This window comes from Peromyscus maniculatus, chromosome 22 (assembly GCF_049852395.1).
Source record: "Peromyscus maniculatus bairdii isolate BWxNUB_F1_BW_parent chromosome 22, HU_Pman_BW_mat_3.1, whole genome shotgun sequence".
NCBI lineage: Eukaryota > Metazoa > Chordata > Mammalia > Rodentia > Cricetidae > Peromyscus > Peromyscus maniculatus.
Genome location: NC_134873.1, coordinates 46,997,001 through 47,014,745, shown reverse-complemented (window position 1 = coordinate 47,014,745; position 17,745 = coordinate 46,997,001). Strand labels below are relative to the sequence as shown.

The window sequence follows — 17,745 nt, the reverse complement described above, 5'->3', positions numbered from 1 at the left end:
AGCACACTGTGAGGCAACTGAATGCTCATCTGCATCCTTAAAATAGAGAATCTAAGCAGCTCATTTAAAATTTGTAATCAGAGGACTTGGAGGCAGGTCATTACTTCTCATCTCCCATTACGCCAGGGACAGTAAAAGGACAAGATCCTCAGACCCACGTTTTTTTCCCCAACGTAGAAAATAAGCTGATCTGGTTTTTCTATTATAACGGTTTTAAAGTCAAGGCATTCAGTGGATTATGTCAGGGAATAGATGGATTCAAAACACCCCTAGATTTTGCCAGAGTCAGCATGCTTGGAGAATAATTTTCTCAAAGCTCTGGAGTGGAGGGACGCTTGTTTTTGTGTTTCTAGTCTGCAAAAAAAGAACCCTTCCCATGGCCCTTGATCTAACATGCTCTCCACTCACCCTTAACAGCTTTGGAAACATTGCCAAGTTTAATGAACTTTTAAAATGATATGTCTTTAATTTATCTCTGTGCTGTGGGTTAAAAGAAAACCCAAAGGCCCCATGCATCTGAAGCTCAGTGGTAGGTTTGTCCGGCCACTTTCAGGTGGTGGGACCTTCCAACTATGAGGCCTTAGGGAGAGATTACAGCACTAAAGACATGTTTTTTTCAGGGGATATGTTAACCCTTTCCTTCCCACGCTTTCCCATCATAACAGACTGGACTGGTCACAAGCCAAAAGCACAGGGCCAACCATCCATCAACCCAAACCTTGGAATCCGTGAGCTAAAACAAATCTTTCTTCTATAGAAGTCAATCTTGTTGGGCATTTTTGTCACAGCAATGGAAAGATGACCAACATGTTAACCCATGTTGGCTTTTAGATAGAAAAGGATCCCAGAGAAAGCTGCTGTGCATAACAATGATACAGGGCATTCACAAGAACGTGGACTGGTGATGTCTGCATCCTCTAGTCTAGACTAGCTCAATTCTCCTCCACGACACAAGAAAAAAAAAGAGTTCTAGGGCAGTTCCTCTTTTATGCCCACAGTCCAGGGCCTATCGTATTTAGCATGATGCGGGGCAATAGCTAACTGCTGAATGAATGCATTTACTCATGTGTTCTTCCACTTCTCCAGGTATTGCTTCATTGGTAGAGGAGTAACAACTGGATCGAGCTTCCTCTGATAATACATTAAAAACACCATCATCCCCCAAACGTCTCAAAAAACAAAAGAAAACAAAACAAAAACATACTGAAGTTCTGAAATAAAGAACAGAAAAGGCTGGATGGTAGGTAGTACTATATATCTATGCTTACCAATGACAGACTGTCCTTAAAGGAAATGTACTATCAAAGCACACAGACAGATTAGGAGGTGGGGCTTATAAGTTTGTTTACAAAGTTTTAGCATACGGACTATTGGAATTATGGAACACAGGTGGCCTCATGATGTTACTTTTTTTTTTTTAGGCATTATGAAATTTCTGTGATCTAAAAAGCTTTCTAGTTGTTCGAAGCAATTACCATTCAAGAGAAAGTGATAAAGAATGGCAAAGCCCAGGGGCGGCACACTGTGGCTGGTGAATGCCAAGTACACAGTAAAGGTCTTTCATTCTGGAAAAGAGGTATCTGCTCCAGCGTCGAGAGATATCCCACCGTGAGGAGCATCATCCAAACTTCACTGCTAGTGAATGCAACACAGCCTGCATGTGTGCCAACACAGAGCGGATGCAGCACCCGGAGCTGTGTGATGCAACATTTCAAACCTGTGAACAGTGGAAATGTCTACCAACCCGGTCTCAAGGAAGAATGATCACAAGGCTCCCGAGACTTGTGGATCAAGGAATCTGAAAACTGCGAATGTTGGGCTTCGGTCTGCCCAGCTGGTATGGTGTCAGTCGGGGGACACAAGGAGGTAAAAGGGGGAGGGAGCCTTTTACTCAGACTCTGACTTCATGATGGACACACATTGGCTCCTTCTTTTTTTCTACTATCAGTTTTATAGGTCTGAATCAGCTTCTAGATCAAAGTGTTATCAGTTCCTAAAAATCAAAGGATGTTAAAACTGGGAAAGAGGTGACCAATAATCCAGTCAACCTCATGTGGTTGAAAGCCATGGACAGGAAGACATTAAAAGATTGATGCCATTTAGCTAATATGCAATTTGGGCAGTCAAGCTGAATTATATTCATCTTCCCGACAGCAACTAATATTTTGGTTTAAAAGTTAGTGTTATTAATGCTTGTGTCAACAAAGATCACTAGCTGCTTAAAGGGTTTTAGTTTTAATCTTGTCACCATCAAACTTTCTTTGACATTTCTTATCATACTCCTCTTTCTTGCAAACACGTCTTGGAGAAACTGAGTCAGGGTGATTTAAATTCTTGGTGAGTCCTACCCTTCTTAGCAGTTCTGCAAGTATGTTATTGTTACAGGTTAAAACATCAAAACAACACTATGTTCAAACAAACAAACAAACAAACAAACAAACAAACAAACAAACAAACACAAACATCCTTTGTCTTGTGTTTCCCAGGCACTTTATTTCTGTGGCCCCGGGAACTGAACCAATGTCTGCTGCATGATGGGTAAGTGCTTTATCCATTAAGAAACATCCCAGCCCTTGATTTTTTTTTTTAAGACAGTGTTTTGTCACATAACTTAAGTCTGTCCTCAAACAAATGACTCAACCGTCAACTTTTGAGTGCTAGGATTATCGGTATGCCCCACCATGCCTGGCACATGCCACATGCTTGTGAAGGACATGTGTCTTTATGGCTTTTATTTTAAGCCTAAACCAACTGCCTGTGTCAAGACTAAAGACAATTTTTATCATCTCTTATAGTCTTTTTAATAAAAATCTTTTACAAAAATGTCTTTTTTTTAGTCTTAGCTATCGTAGTAGGCACTCAACAAATGCTCGATGAACGAAAGAGTGAGTGATCAACAGATGAGGGAGAGAGGGGGGATACTGGTGTGGACCTCATCTGAAGCGCCCAGGGCTCACTATCAAGTGTCTTTCTCCACTGGTCCGCACCAGGTTTGTTTTGAGGGAAGGCCTTTTAGTGAACCTGGAGCTCAATGACTGGCCAGCCAGGCTGGTCACGAGCCCTCAGGATCCTCTTGTCTCTGCCTCCCATGGTTGGGATCACAGACATGCACCGCGAGGCCCAGCTTTCCGTGTGGGTGCTGCGGATCCAGCCTCATATTCTCAAGCTTGTGAATCAGGGAACGGACGCTGCCCACTGAGCCATCCTCTTCAGGCCCTATTTTAAGAGATCCTGATGCCAGTAGGAGCTAGGTATAATGTCCAAGAGAAACTTAGAAGGTATAAATGGTAAGGACTGTTGTAGATAAAAGGTTTTATAGGATGTAGAAAAAAAAGAAAAAACGTAATGTAAAGGAGAATTTCAGTTCGGATAAACACACACTGAGTGGTTAAAACGGGGAAAAGAAGATATTGCCCCCTGTGACTATAAGGAACTATGTCAGTAAAACGAAGAAGAGGAGGGAGGAGGGAGGAGGAGGAGGAGGAAGGAAGAGGAGGAGGAGGAGGAGGAGGGAGGAGGAGGGGGAGGAGGAGGGGGAGGAGGAGGAGGAGGAGGAGGAGGAGGAGGAGGAAGAAGAAGAAGAAGAAGAAGAAGAAGAAGAAGAAGAAGAAGAAGAAGAAGAAGAAGAAGAAGAAGCAGCAGCAGCAGCAGCAGCAGCAGCAGCAGCAGAAGCAGCAGCAGGAGGCACAATCGAAAAATCGAAAGACTGGTTGTGGATGGGTGTGTCCTGAAAGGACCGGAAGATCTAAAGGCAGGTAGGAGTGTGTGTGTGTGTGTGTGTGTGTGTGTGTGTGTGTGTGTGTGTGTGTGTGTGTGTGTGTTGGGTGCTCTCCATGTGGGCTGAAACGGATGGCATAAACAGCTGGTGTGTGGAGGAAACAACTACCACTTGCCAGCTAATAAAAGTCGCTTGGCATTCATTCCCTTAGTCCTCAAGATACCCCACGACTTAGGTACTGGTGTCTGCCCTCTACTGATGAGGACCCAGAGGAAAGGACACCGAAGTAGAGCCCCTCATCCCAATCCCTCTGATGTAGCCTGCTCTGACTCGGAATCACCAGGATGGCTAACGGGAGTGGGGAGGTGGAAGTAAAGGTCACGTGCGTGTGACCAGACAAACTGGTAACTTCACTTTTACACTCTAGGTTTAGGGGAGCAGTGAGCGGATTGCCAAGACCAACCCCGGGGCCAGGCAACTCAGTGTGATGAGACGGATGTCTGATTGGAGCGGCTAGACCTCCAAGTGGAACCAGACAGCCCTAAATCCAGAGGCGTCCCTGATCCGAAGGCTCTTTGCCTCTTCCTTTAGCCAATCACTGCAGAGCAAAGTTGGAGTACTAAGCATGCCCTGACAGACAGAAGTCAGTGACCTCCTTACTTCCCTGTGACCCGACGCTTGAGTCTGTCGGAAGGAGTGATGCACCTTAGAAGGAGTTACTCTTATAAACTACAGCACTGGGTATAACATGGTGGTATTTCCTTTACGTTTTGGCGATTTTTCCTTATGTTGTGTGATGCATTCACCACAGTACTCTGAACAGTGGAATACAGCAGGTGGTGAAAGAAAATAAAAAGGAGAGAAGACTGGACAATTTCTAAAAGTAAGTAAAATTTGCAAATACCGAATGTAGCATTTTTATGTAAAAAAAAAAAAAATCACAGGTACAAAGTACAACATTCTCCTGTATATATTTCTTCCTAAAGGTGAGTGAGATGGAAGTTTATGGCAAGTCACGTCCACAGTTACGCCTTTGAAAATTTCAAAATACAGACAGGAACTTAACGTCAAGGCAGAGCAGGGGTGGGGTGGGATGGGGTGGTGTAGCTTCCTCTGTCTCCAGCTTGAAAGCCTGGCCACACCGTCCACTTGCCTCATTGACCAATGAGTCACACCCCTTCTTCAGGTTTACTGAAGTGATAGGAGCCTGACATGGGTGGAGCTGGGTGGCCAACACTTTATAATAACAAAGCCAGGTGAAGAGGGTGAGTGAGGTGGCGGGCAAGCATTAATTCTGTATTTTTAGGCTTCATAGACGTTCAGGGGGAAAAAAAAACTTAGGTATGACCCCATACTGAAAAAGAACCGTAGCTTGAGAGGCACTGGGAGGCCTGCAGTGTAAACACTTCCTGCCACAACTACCAATTATCCTGGTGTTAAGAAGACAAGGTTGGCGATTTCTGTAAACACACGAGGCTGCCAAGGCAATTCCCCAGCAGACTTGGCTTTCCCAAGGAAAGCCTAAGAGGCAGACGTGCACAGATCCAGGGCCGGTCCTCACAGCACACAGAGAGCAGGCGCAGGAAGGCAGGACCACCCCGGGTGGGTGGGAGGCTTACCTGAAGCCCTAAGATTGCAACAACTATGAGCATGTCGGGTTTAGACACCCTTGCAGCAGTAATAGCCCACAGTGCAGATGCCATGGTGCTAGTATGGAGCTGGAGTTCATGGCATTATTCAACTCCTAGACTGTATTTTATCAAATTCATCAAAAAGACTGGCACAGACGATGGATTGTTCCAGTTGAGAGGCACCTTCAACCAAGACAGCTCATACCCCAGGAAGTATACATTCTCACCACCAGTCAGTCCAAGTCTCTAAGCCCAGGATAATTATACCCTGAAGCCCATGGAGAACTTGCTTATTATAGAATCATTGTCTGTGTTTGGGAGAGATCAGAGATGATAGGGAAAGATTTCAGAAAACAGGCCAAATGTCACTCAAAAAAAGGCAGAGGATTCCAAACTCCCCCAAAGTTAAGTCTAGGAAGAATAATGGCTCCCTACCAGCTTTGGTTTGTTTTGAAAATAGAGTTCTCAGTAAAGGAGCCTTGTGGGTGTAATGAGCCTTGACTTCAGACAGGACTGCAAGAGTGTGGTGTCAAGACCTTGTGGGGCCGGCGCTGACATGCGCTATTTGAAGGGTGGAGGCGATGGTCAATGCCATGACATGATAGCTCTTTGGTACTCTTGGGTTCTGTCCTTGTTTCTATACAGTTTAATTTCTTTTAATTCAGTGATTTCAGAGGGCATGTAAGTTGTACTTATTTACCATAAGCTGGGAGGCATAAGACATAAGATCACACTATCAAGATAAAAACAAAACAATTTCATCTACTTGGAAAATGGCTTGAAACACTTAGCATAAATTTCTGGTTATATTTGGCCCTACGTTAACAGAATTAAAAAACTGCAACATCTTAACATGGAACAGAGAAGCACCTAACAGCAGCTAACCTGAAAGTCCTCAGGGGTACTACGGGCTGCTTATAAACTCAATACCAGTCCACAGCGTGCAAGCCAAAAAGCTCATGCAAACATATGCAAGAATCAGCGTTGAATTCAGACCAAATTCTGAGGTCTTGTTTTGTCTGTTTCCGAGCCACATTTTGGGCAAGACAATGATACCCCATGTATCAGAAGGCAGAAAAGACCAAGATCTAGAAAGCATGCCACACTGGTGATGGAGAAGGGGATGTTGGTCGGATGCTTATTCTGGTTGAGGAATTAGGAGAATTCAAAACAGTTTTAAAACGTGTAGGGTGTATTTTCCCCTGTGGGAGAAATGTTATATATTCTGTCTAGTTTCAGAGGTCACGGCTCAGAGACATGATTGGAATCTACATGGAGGCAAAACTGAGGTCAATAAAATGAAGATCTCTGCGAGCGCACATATGCGTGCGTGCGTGCGTGATCTGTCTGTCTCTGTATGTACGTGTATGTGTGGGTCAGAGGTTAATGTTAGGTGTCTTACAGTATCACTTTTTACCTTATTTTTGAGATAGGGTCTCTCAGGGAACCTACAACTCTCCATTTTGTCTAGCTCCAGGAATTGTCCTGTCTGTCTGTTACAACCCCAATTCCCCAGGGCTGGGGTGACAGGTGCATGCCACCATACCCAACTTTTACATGCTGCTCGGGAATCCAAATTCAGGCCCTCGTGTTTCTCATCAAGTATCTCTAATTGAGCCATCTCCCCAGGTCCTGAGTGAAGCTTTTTTTTTTTTTTTTTTTTTTTTTTTTTTTTTTTTTTTTAAGGATTATGGCTGCCACATATGGAAAGGGAAAAACACAATGTTCTTGTCACTGGCTAACCGTGGCAAGGGACTTCTAGGTTGCCCACTTATGGCGATGAGGCTGCGCTCCCAAGCCACTCAGGGCCACAAACGCCTCTCCAACTGCAGCTGCAAGGAGACGGCAAACCTTTCCCGAAGACGAACACAGAGAAACCAAGATGGGAACCATAAAGGCAAGAGTACTCTCTAAATGACTGCAAAAACTGTTTATGCTAAGCTTATCACCATCCCCCCCTTTTTTTTCAGGCTGTCAAGGCAATGTCTGAACAGGAGTGAAAAGATATTCAATCATATAATATGCTTTGACAAGATCCTATTAGGCCTCAGGGGAGGAAAAAAAAAAAACCCATCTGTCTACTTACTGTTTTTGCACTGACAGGTTGGACAGCCATTGTGATCCAGTTTGAAGCCATAAATGCAGTCTTTCTCTCTCAGGGTGCAGTTTGATAACCCCCCACACGCGGGTGGATCAATCGTGATGTAGGTTGGTTCTAGTAACGTAAAAAGAAGAAGAAAGAATCGATGAAACATGTTATTACCCCGGAGAGAGTATTCAATCTCTGAAATCCCACACTACGGTAATTACAAAAGGCCCATCAATAGTTTCCATCTCATCCTAAACTTTTACAATATTGTACTGTCATTAACTCACGAAACAAGTATCTTTATTAAGATTTTTTTCTGATAATGCAAATATTTCACTTTTTTTTTTCTTGTGGGTGTGAAAAGCAAGGCTCCACAGACGTGAGGCAAGTGCTGGACCACAGTGCTACCTTTTTTGGGGTGACTTCCCTGTCACTCCACTGTCCTGTACTTCAGCGGTCTGTGCCCTTTTTGCTACCCTCAAGCAACATTTTCTGGTAGGACATCACTATAGACATTGGTTAAGCGAGGTTAGACTAACTCACCTTAAATAAACCCATTCTTCTATTTCTTCCTGATTTTTTTTTCTGAGCTCATGTATTATAAGGGTATGTTATATCGTGTATGTTTGCAGTCTATAGCATATGTGTGTATGGGGGCATGTCTACATGTAGAAGCCAGAGGTCAATGTTGCATATGGTCTTCCATCACTATCCATCAAAGTTGTAAAGTTTTGTTTTGTGCATGTGTGTGTGTGTGTGCGTTTTGTAAGCATACACATTTGTGCACGTGTGTGGATGCCAGAGATGAATGTTGGTTATCTTCCCCAATCATTCGCCACTTCATTTTTTTGTTTGTTTGTTTTTTTTGAGACAGGGTTTCTCTGCGCAGCTGTGGAGCCTGTCCTGGAACTCGCGCTGTAGACCAGGCTGGCCTCGAACTCACAGAGATCTGCCTGCCTCTGCCTCCCGAGTGCTGGGATGAAAGGAGTGCGCCACCACCGCCCAGCCTGTCATTTCTTGTTTTGAGGCAGGGTCTCTCACCGAACCGGGAGCTCACTGACGCCACTAAACTGGATGGTCAGTGACCTCCAGAGATCTGCCTACCCAGATCTTTCTCTTTGGTTATTGACTACCCCCCCCCCCGCCCTCATCTCTCTAATGGGTCTCTAATGGGTGCTAGCAATTACACTCAGGTCCTTATGTCTGTATAGCAAGCCATCTCCCTAGCCCGAGTTTATTTTCTATAATGATCAAGACATAACTGTCCATTGTCAATGATTCCCCATTCTGCAGTACCTCTCCTCCTATATGTCAGCATTTTAAAAAAATTAATAGACCAGATATGCGTTTTAGAATAACACTTGATTTTCTTTTGTGATACTCTATCACTTAGGACTGATGATGTGATGGATAACAGTGGCTAAGAGCTTAGGCTAGTGAGAATGGCAAAGTGAGATGTAACTATTGAGGAACAAGGACCAGCCTCCATTCTGAGAAGGAAGTATACTTACTGCTCTGGACAGTAAGTATACACTCTGGCGTGCACGAAGCATTTGCTTGTTCGTTTGTTTTTTGTTTCTATAATGTGTATGTGCTACTCGTAAGTACCTTGAAGCATCACTGCCCTCAGCTGCGGTGGTCCTTACCGCATGTGACACACGAGAAAACGGAGGACTTTGATTTGTCCGTGATCGCTGCAGGATCAAGGGGTAGACCCAAGATTCACATCTGAGCTTCAGAAGCCCACTCTTACCAACAGTGCAGTACAGAGCTCATTTAATGGTGCCCGCTCTGTGGTTCACTGGGAAGAGACGGTTTATGGAACGCTAGGCAGGAGGAAGAGCACTGCCACAGGAAAGAGACCTCGACGTATTTACACAGCACCCTTCCAACTAAAAGATGCCCGGACGTCTTCAAAGCGAGCCATTTCTTACGTTATCTTTGTGAAATGGCCGAGTACCGAGTGTCTCTACCTACATTTTTACAGATGGAAAGTATGAGATGCAGAGCCTAAGCGGCTTATCTAGGTTTACATAGCAACCCAGGAGCAGGCTGGGAAGAGAAGGGAGCAGAGTTTCCTAGCCTGCCACCCAGCACCCCATCCATTCGTCCACACTGTCTTCTCAAGTTTCAGCTCCCGTTACTAAGGAAGACAGACCAAAATATGTGTTGCTGCTGCTACAATCAAGAGTTCCGACATTTTTATCTGCCTCCTAAAACGGGACAGTGATCCAACTCTTTGGATGTAGGAGACAACATTGACTTGTTCACAAGACGTTCCACCAGCATCCTCCTGGTGAAAGCGGACAGGATGAGGGCATCATGCTTTATCTCCACTTCCATTATAACATGTGGTTTATTAAAGGATATCCTCCTGATATTGTTACACACGCTTCCCACTGGTATAAAATTTCCCTTTTTCCTTCAATGACTAAAGTAGTCTTTCTGGTAGGCAACTGTAAACACCAAAAAAAAAAAAAAAAAAAAAAGGAAAATTTAAGCAAGCTGCAAGCTTTAAGACATAATGACTTAGATGCAGTGACCCTTCTGTCCCACAGTCTCTTAAAATTTGAGATACATCTCTAGTTTCCAAATCTATTCACTCTTTAAAATCACCCCTCTTGTGAGCCACCCCAAATAATGGTTCTGTTCCAGCCCTCAACCACAAGACTGCCGATGTCGTAGCAAAAGTTATTCTAACTGTAAGTGTGAAGCATAAAGAGCACACATGTATCAGCTCTAAGTAAACCACATTAAAGATTACCCCAGTGAGGAAGGAGTGCTATATTCTAGAGAGTTAACAGACCAAGGACTCGGGGCAGACTCTGAACCCCATCCACAGACACGGTTTCAGCACACAGCTAGCCGGTAAAGAAACATAGTGTGCATATTTGCACTAGATCCTTGTATTCTTTACTGACATTTGAGATGTGAACTTCAAGAGAAACTTTTCCTTTCAGGGAATAGATTATGGAAAAATATATTTGGAAAGATTAAAGTGACATTGAAGAGTGTGTAATCATCGCAGGAAGGGATAGGGTTTTACTTTTACTGAGTTCTAAGGGTGTGGTAAGGGAACATGTTCTCCAAGTTCACAAAGGCAGTCTTCCATCTCCAGAGGATACTTTTCCTCAGTCATGATGTACATATTAGTTTCTGGTGTATATGATATGATTAATGGATAGGATTAGGAGTCTGACCTGAGGGGAGGAAGTGAAAGAAAAATACAGACCAGGATGTTTGAGGATCAGAACACGATTGTCTGGAGGAGCCCCATGTTTTATTCAAACGCCTTACGCAGCTGGGTGTTTCCCAGATGTGCCGCTGACCACCTTTCCCCAGAGAGAACAATCCCTATTCCCAGGCAATATGTTCTATGTGTTCCCCTACAGCATTCAGCATAACCACCTTTGGTTCAGTTCGACAAAGAAAACTTAAATGTACAGAAAGGCTGCTGACTACGGACTGATTCTAAAATGTCCATTTAAAATACTTTAGGTAGAGTAAGTCACTCTGGACGGACGCCTTGAAGACCTCCAACAACATGGTGAAATGCAAGAGGTAAACCATTATTTTATGCTTCTAAAATTCACGTTTTTCCATTCTTCTTTTTTCCGGTATTAGATGGAAAATATTGACAAGTATGTACACTGCAAAGTCATCAATTAATATGGAAAAAAAAACCAGAGACACTCAATAAATCACTTATTTTTAAAAAAATGCCAATTTACTCTGGAGTTATTCAAGTTCTGCTCAATAGATCAAGCTGAACCCAACAATATTTACTGCGATATCGTAACCTCCAATAACTAACTTTTATGAGCCACCTTAATATCTGACATCTCATTTTATTACCTTTAACAAATAAGTATATCATTTTCTATTCAAATTCAAGCCGGAGCAAAGTTGAAAAAGCTTTTTGGGTGGTAATGCATGTCTGTGTCCTTGCCGCCGCCGCTCTGCGTCCCTGGAATAACTGTTGAATTTTAATGGACACATAGGCAGGCAACTAGCTGTCTCTTAATATTTTATCTGAAGTCACAGAATATTGCCTTTCAGTACTCCCTGAACATTAGCGTGCTCAGTTCCTTGCATGTGAGCCTATACAGTAATTCCATTTCTATGAAATCATCACAACAAAAACATCCAAGCATGTACAGGCTATAGAAGAAAAAGCTGCTGTCATCAACCAGAGGCTGCTTTCCACCCAACCTATTAATATACAATCTCAGAACTGGTCCTGTTACCATGTCAGGGCAATTTCTTTCTTTTGTCTTTTGAGTAAGAAAGTATGGTTAAGGAAGCTGAAGTCCAATCCCTTATTTTGAATAATGAGCTCTGACGCAAGACATTTCTGCTGTCATGCTGAACTGAGATATTTTAAAGTGATTCTGAATTTATACTTCTGAAAGAGTGATGACCAAAAAGCGGGGAAGGTTTTCCCTTTCTTTTTCCTTTTTCGTTCTTTCTTTTTTTTTCTTTTTGGAGACAGGGTTTCCCTGTGTAGTCTGTGCTGTCCTGGAACTCACTCTGTAGACCAGGCTGGCCTCGAACTCACAGAGATCCGCCTACCTCTGCCTCAGGTGTGAGTGCTGGGATTAAAGGCGTGCACCACCACCACCACCACCACCACCACCACCACCTGGCATTTCTTTCTTTCTTTTTTTAAAACAGATTTTAATCCTAGTAAGTTCTTAGTATAAAAGAAGTGATTTTGAAGAGTCTGGAAACTATAATTGTGTACAGAGGGCATATTATTGAAGTATGCGAAACATGCATTTTGCTTGTCCCAACCTCACAATATCCTGGAATTTGTGTATTAGAAATGGTTATTATTCCATCCATTTCACTAGTGGTTATCATAGGCCTTTGGATACGGAAATTATCTAATGAATCTTAGTCTGGTACAAGGAAACTCTCATTTACACTTTACATTTTGTGTTCCTGTATGATAGGAGGGTGTGATGTTGAAATTATGTACCAGATAGTCCATGCCTTCCAGAAGGATAATGGCAGTCCTCTGCCCTTGGCAAGTTTGATGGGCAGAACTGGGTCGAACAGAGGTCCAAGTAACACTTCTGGAGCTCTCCCTGTATATGATGTCTGCTGAAATCAGCTGGGAAGAGATCTATCCCTAGACCTCTTGCAAAGGAGATAAATAGTCAAGAGTCTGCTCTGTGAGGGTCAGGAAGAAGCTTGCACAAGGCAGGTTTCGGTAAGGAGTAATCCAAAGTGAATTGCTGCTTACAGGATCATCCTGAGAGTCCATCTCAATTTCATATCGAATCGGCTGAGTAATTAAAGAAATACCTTAATGTCCTCCAAAGGACGAGAGCTGGGAAGAGCAGGGAGTCACTGCCTTTGTCTACAACTATTTCTAAAGGGAACCCTGGACCAGCTTCTTTGTGCTGAAGAATTCTAGAAATGGTTTCTGAACCTGGACGCACCGAAGAACACAAACGGGTGTTTGGTGTGTCTACATCCAGTTTCTATTTTCCTACGCTGCATCTGGGTGGGAAAGACTGCTCTCCTCCACCTGGTGCTTTCCTCAATGACTTTTCAAAGATTTCCCGAGCACCCTAAACTGTCTGGAAGACACAGTTGTAGAAGAGGTGTTGGGATTATGTCAGGGGTGCAGACAGTCAGCCACCAATTTTTGTTTCGGGCCTGAGAGGCCAGAAGTCTGCAAGGAAGCTTTTTATATTATTCAGCAGTATAAAGGTATATATATGGTCCATTTTGCTTTTTTGTATTTACTTAAAACTTAGGGATGTTTCATAGCTTAAGAAAGGTCAACAAACTATTAATAAAGACATCTTCAGGAAAACATTAATATTTTTGAGGAATTAGTACCAGATGTTGTGTTTCTGAGACACACCACCAGTACTTTGAGCATTTCCTAGGAACTCTATGCAGTTGATAAGTTAAGACATTGTGATTATGATGAATTTGATCAAAATATAAAGTTTAAGCACAGTTCAAATTCCAAGGCCACAGCAATACATAATAAAGATAAATGATTTGATCGTTTAGGTTATATAATGTGTTAAGTTACTGTAACCTCAGCCAGGCGGTGGTGGCACACACCTTTAATCCCAGCACTCAGGAGTCAGAGGCAGGCGGATCTCTGTGAGTTCGAGGCCAGCCTGGTCTACATAGTGAGTTCCAGGACAGCCAGAGCTACACAGAGAAACCCTGTCTGGAAACAACTCCCTATGCCCCACCCCAATATCTCTCTACTTGCTCCACTTTATTTTCTCTCACAGAGAATTCTCTAAATCAGAAGCAAGGCAAGGGGAAGGACCAAGGAAGAGCTCAAATTCATCCTTAAAAGATGCTTATTTAAACCTTTACAGTGGTCATGCATGCCATAGTTTCATGACTTTGGAAGAAGAGTAAGATAGAAAAGTTTGCATCCTGACCCTCATCCATGCTGAGATGTGTGTCAATGATGTTAACCCATGTCTGAAACAACCGATAAAATTACTGGTGCCCATGTCCCATGTATGTCAGCATAAACGAGAACGCCCACGGGTGGTTTTTGTCTTATCCGGTTTACTCTCCTGGGCCTCTAGTTTCGAGTGGACCTACGCAAGGTCCTTCTCACTACCTTGACGGCTGGGAGCTGGTTGGGTCTTACAAATCATCCGAATTATCTCCATTGAGATACGACCGAAGCACTCTCTTTCTGATTAGCAAGCCTGGGAAGGCCCGGGAGCGGCTCAGGCACGGGTGAATGGAGATGTTGGAAATACAGCTGCAGGGGGGCATACACAGCCCGCCCCTGAGGCTGACTTAGCACTGCCTCTGTCAGGGGTAATTAACCCACTCTAGATGTGGAGGGTCTACTGAAGAACTGCCTTTTGGAGCCAAGCTCTGGGAGAGCAGCAAGGCTCAGGGACCCAGCTGCTGACCACAGCTGTCCAGCAATGCCCTTGACTCCTGTGCCTCCCTACTCGTTCGTGACCACCCGAACGCTAAGAAAAGATTTTCTGGGGAAAAAAAAAACAAACAAACTCACTATAGGCAGATTCCTAGGAAAAATGCTTTTTAAGGGCAGAGGCAGCCCTACATTCTCTTAGCACTGTGATAAATTTTCAAGTAGGAGCAATGAGATAAATGGACTTCATTTCCGTCTCTCATTTCTCGCCGTACTTCTCCTTTTGGGCTTAAATGATGTACCGCATGTTTTACATAGCTTTTCCCAGTAAATTCCCAAGCCTGCTTATTTGATTACGAGAGACAAAAAAAATGAGCAATTATGCTCTCTTTTCAGACTTAATTCAGGCTCTCTCTTCCTTAAGCTGTGTTTTTCTTTTGGCTGGGGCTGGTTAAGCCACGTGAATAGCCAATGAGTGGGAAAATTCCAAAGCGTCTCTCACTTTATATGGCAGTTCAATGGCTAAATCTATCAGGCATCCTCCAGCTCGACCCCCCTCCCCCCCATGGGTTAATGGTAGCCCATCTGGGGCCATAAAAGCGGAGATAAAGTTGGCCAAGACATAACTGGGGGAGATAGCTTATCTGTCTTACTGTATCTTCACATGTCACTCTGTTACCATAGTTGCTTTACAGATGTGACCCCTCTCTAGTCACGATGCCACCGAAATAAATCACCAAGTTGTCAAAATAACTGCAGGCTGGGAAGGGACAGCAGAGTGAAGTTAAAAATTTCCCAAATGAAGATAGCGAGGAAACTCTATTCATGTAGAGAACAACTCGAAAGGGAAAAAAAAAAAAAAAAAGCCAGGGCAGAGAAATTCCCTAATCTGGAAGTGGGAGTTTCCATGGAATATTTATGTGTACTTAAGAAGGTCTCATTAAGTCATGGAAAAAAAAATTGACATTTGGAGTTTTCAAATTCTTCCAACCACGGCACATCAAGTTATCTCTTTCCCCTTTGTATATATTTCTCATAACAACACCTACATCCTTGTAGTTCCTGTGGCACTTATCTGCGATCACTTTCTCTGTTTTATTTTAAAATGAATAGTGTGAAAATGTTCCCAAGATCTGTATTATTTTGTGGTCAGATAGAGAAACAACTATCTATTTATTTTAGACCCATATTAACTTTGCGTGTTTTTTCAAAAGAATCTTGGCCACTGGACATATTTTTCTTCCTTTACCAATCTCATATTTAATAGGGAAAGACAGTAGTATGATTATAAGATTATTATTAGGTGACCACAAAAGAGAATTAAAAAGAAATTCCTATTCAGAGTAGGGAAACCGTTTCCATTAACTTAGTTGAAATGACTCAAAAAAAGTATCCCTGAGTTCCAAGAATAATCTAGACCTTGTACATTAGTCTGACAGCCTTTCCATTGTTCAGTTTCAAAGAGAATGTACCCTGGCACCTTTTGACTGAAAATACGCTACACTGCATAGAACATGTTACATACAGACCAGTGGGTCCCGTCAGTCAGAATTCTGATAATCTCAACCCATCCTTTGGGAAATTGCTGAGGGCCAGGGAGGAAGTGGAGAATCCCACTTTAGGAATGATGCCTCACTCACTGTTTGTAACCTCAGTACTCAGCAGGCTGTCTGGATTACATTGTTAATTACGGATCCAACAGGAATGAGAGCCAAGATCTATACACTAAGTCAGGACTTACTCCCTGGCAAAGATGGGTGCACATCTGATATTATCCCTGGTCAACCTAGTCTCTGTCTGCCTTCCTTTTACAAGCACTGGACAGTAAGTCTCTCGGGATGTTCATCTCTTGGACATGACCGGCACTTAGTGAGTGGGAGCCACTGAAGTAGGGAGGCAGATCTGAGGGCTGCTGTGAATCCAGTAGACTTGGAATACCGAAAACTCACAGAGACTGGAACTTCTCACATCACGAGATACCTCAGGAAGGGCACTTGGGTTCCTAAAAAGTTCATCTCTCCCTTCGGCTGCAAAATGCACCCAAGTGCACAGAGCATTGCTGAAGGGCCCATGCCCCGCATTCCTAACACTAAGTTGGAACCCCACTGCTTGGAGAATTCACTCCTGTGGCTACGCCTTTTCTTGATGTTGCCCACCAGGACAATGGTATGAGAATATTCCTGACGGGAACTCGTACTGCACTGGAGGAACGGTGGGCACCTTTGCCGACTGCTCTGCACATTTATGATCCGATTAAGAATAGACAGCCGGGGGGTTGGGTATTTAGCTCAGTGGTAGAGCGCTTGCAAGCGCAAAGCCCTGGGTTCGATCCTCAGCTCAATAAATAAATAAATAAATAAAATAAAAAAAAGAATAGACAGCCGGGAGTCAGAGGGAGAAAAAGAAGAGTCCAGACCAGATGTCAAGTGTTCCAAAGTTTGGATGAGGATGGGGAAGAGCGCTGGGGGAAAGCAGGCAGGCTTCCAGGCCGAGAGCTATTCACGGGCAGAAGAACAGGAGAGGAGGAGGAAGCAACCCCCAAACAAGCAGAAGCAACAAACCAGTCCGCTTTCCCGGTGGTTTAGTCAGCAAGGTCGAATTCTAGGCAGAGGCTCAGGAAAAGAACCGGAGCTCAAGAGCCACGCCAGAGGTCAGAACAACAACAGTTGCTGGGCCTCAGCGGTGGGACTGCCGCCAGGGACAGGACCGGCTTTTGGTCCTTAGCGCGACTGTCAGGTGCCTTCACATTCCCGTCTCACTCCCTCGCACCCTCTCTTCGACAGCGTGAGTCTACCGAGAAACGGTGCCGAAGCCATGGATGGGGAGGCGGGAACCCACAGCTTGGGTCCTTGCGGCAGCCACCACCACTAGCTCTCGTTACGTGACATGAACACCCCTGGGCTTCTGGAAGATGGGGGCAGTCACGGTGCGTGCCTCCCGGTCTTCCTGCGAGGTTACGAAGTGAGACACAGCACACGGCAGTCAAGCTCCGTGTCACACCAACGGCACTTGTTGCTGTAATGTTATCATGATTGTCACGGTGGCAATGTTGCCTGACCTGGCCACGGACACGTTAATTAACGAGACAGGCCTCAGAAGTGCATCGGGTAAGTGGAATGACAGCCGGTTTCCCCCCGGTCTCAGCCCTGCCCATTGTAACTGCAGCATCACTTTCTATCTCTACCGATGACAAGAAAAGCATCCGGGATGGGACTGGCTCTGTGGTGTCTTTTCATATGGTCTGGTAAGCTTTGGACCATGTTAGTGACTGGCCACTGGCGCCTTTCACCTTTGCTGAGTGGCAGACTGAGGTCATTGTTCCCCAGTCTGACGACATCTATGGTGTCTCCAAGAGAACAGAAATCTCTTAGTCGGCAGCTCATCCGGTGAGAGCTGGAACAATGTGATACGCCTGGCTGGCCCTGTT

General features: G+C 44.1%; 1 protein-coding gene across 2 annotated transcripts in view; it reads right to left on the bottom strand.

Moving 5' to 3' along the window:
- Crim1 (cysteine rich transmembrane BMP regulator 1) overlaps positions 1-17,745 on the bottom strand; it is a 182,912-nt gene that overhangs the window by 35,627 nt on the left and 129,540 nt on the right. For both annotated transcript variants that reach the window (XM_006984838.4, XM_006984839.4), the window contains exon 8: positions 7,436-7,564. In XM_006984838.4, the coding sequence (XP_006984900.1) occupies positions 7,436-7,564 (129 nt within the window). The remainder of the gene's footprint in view (positions 1-7,435; positions 7,565-17,745) is intronic.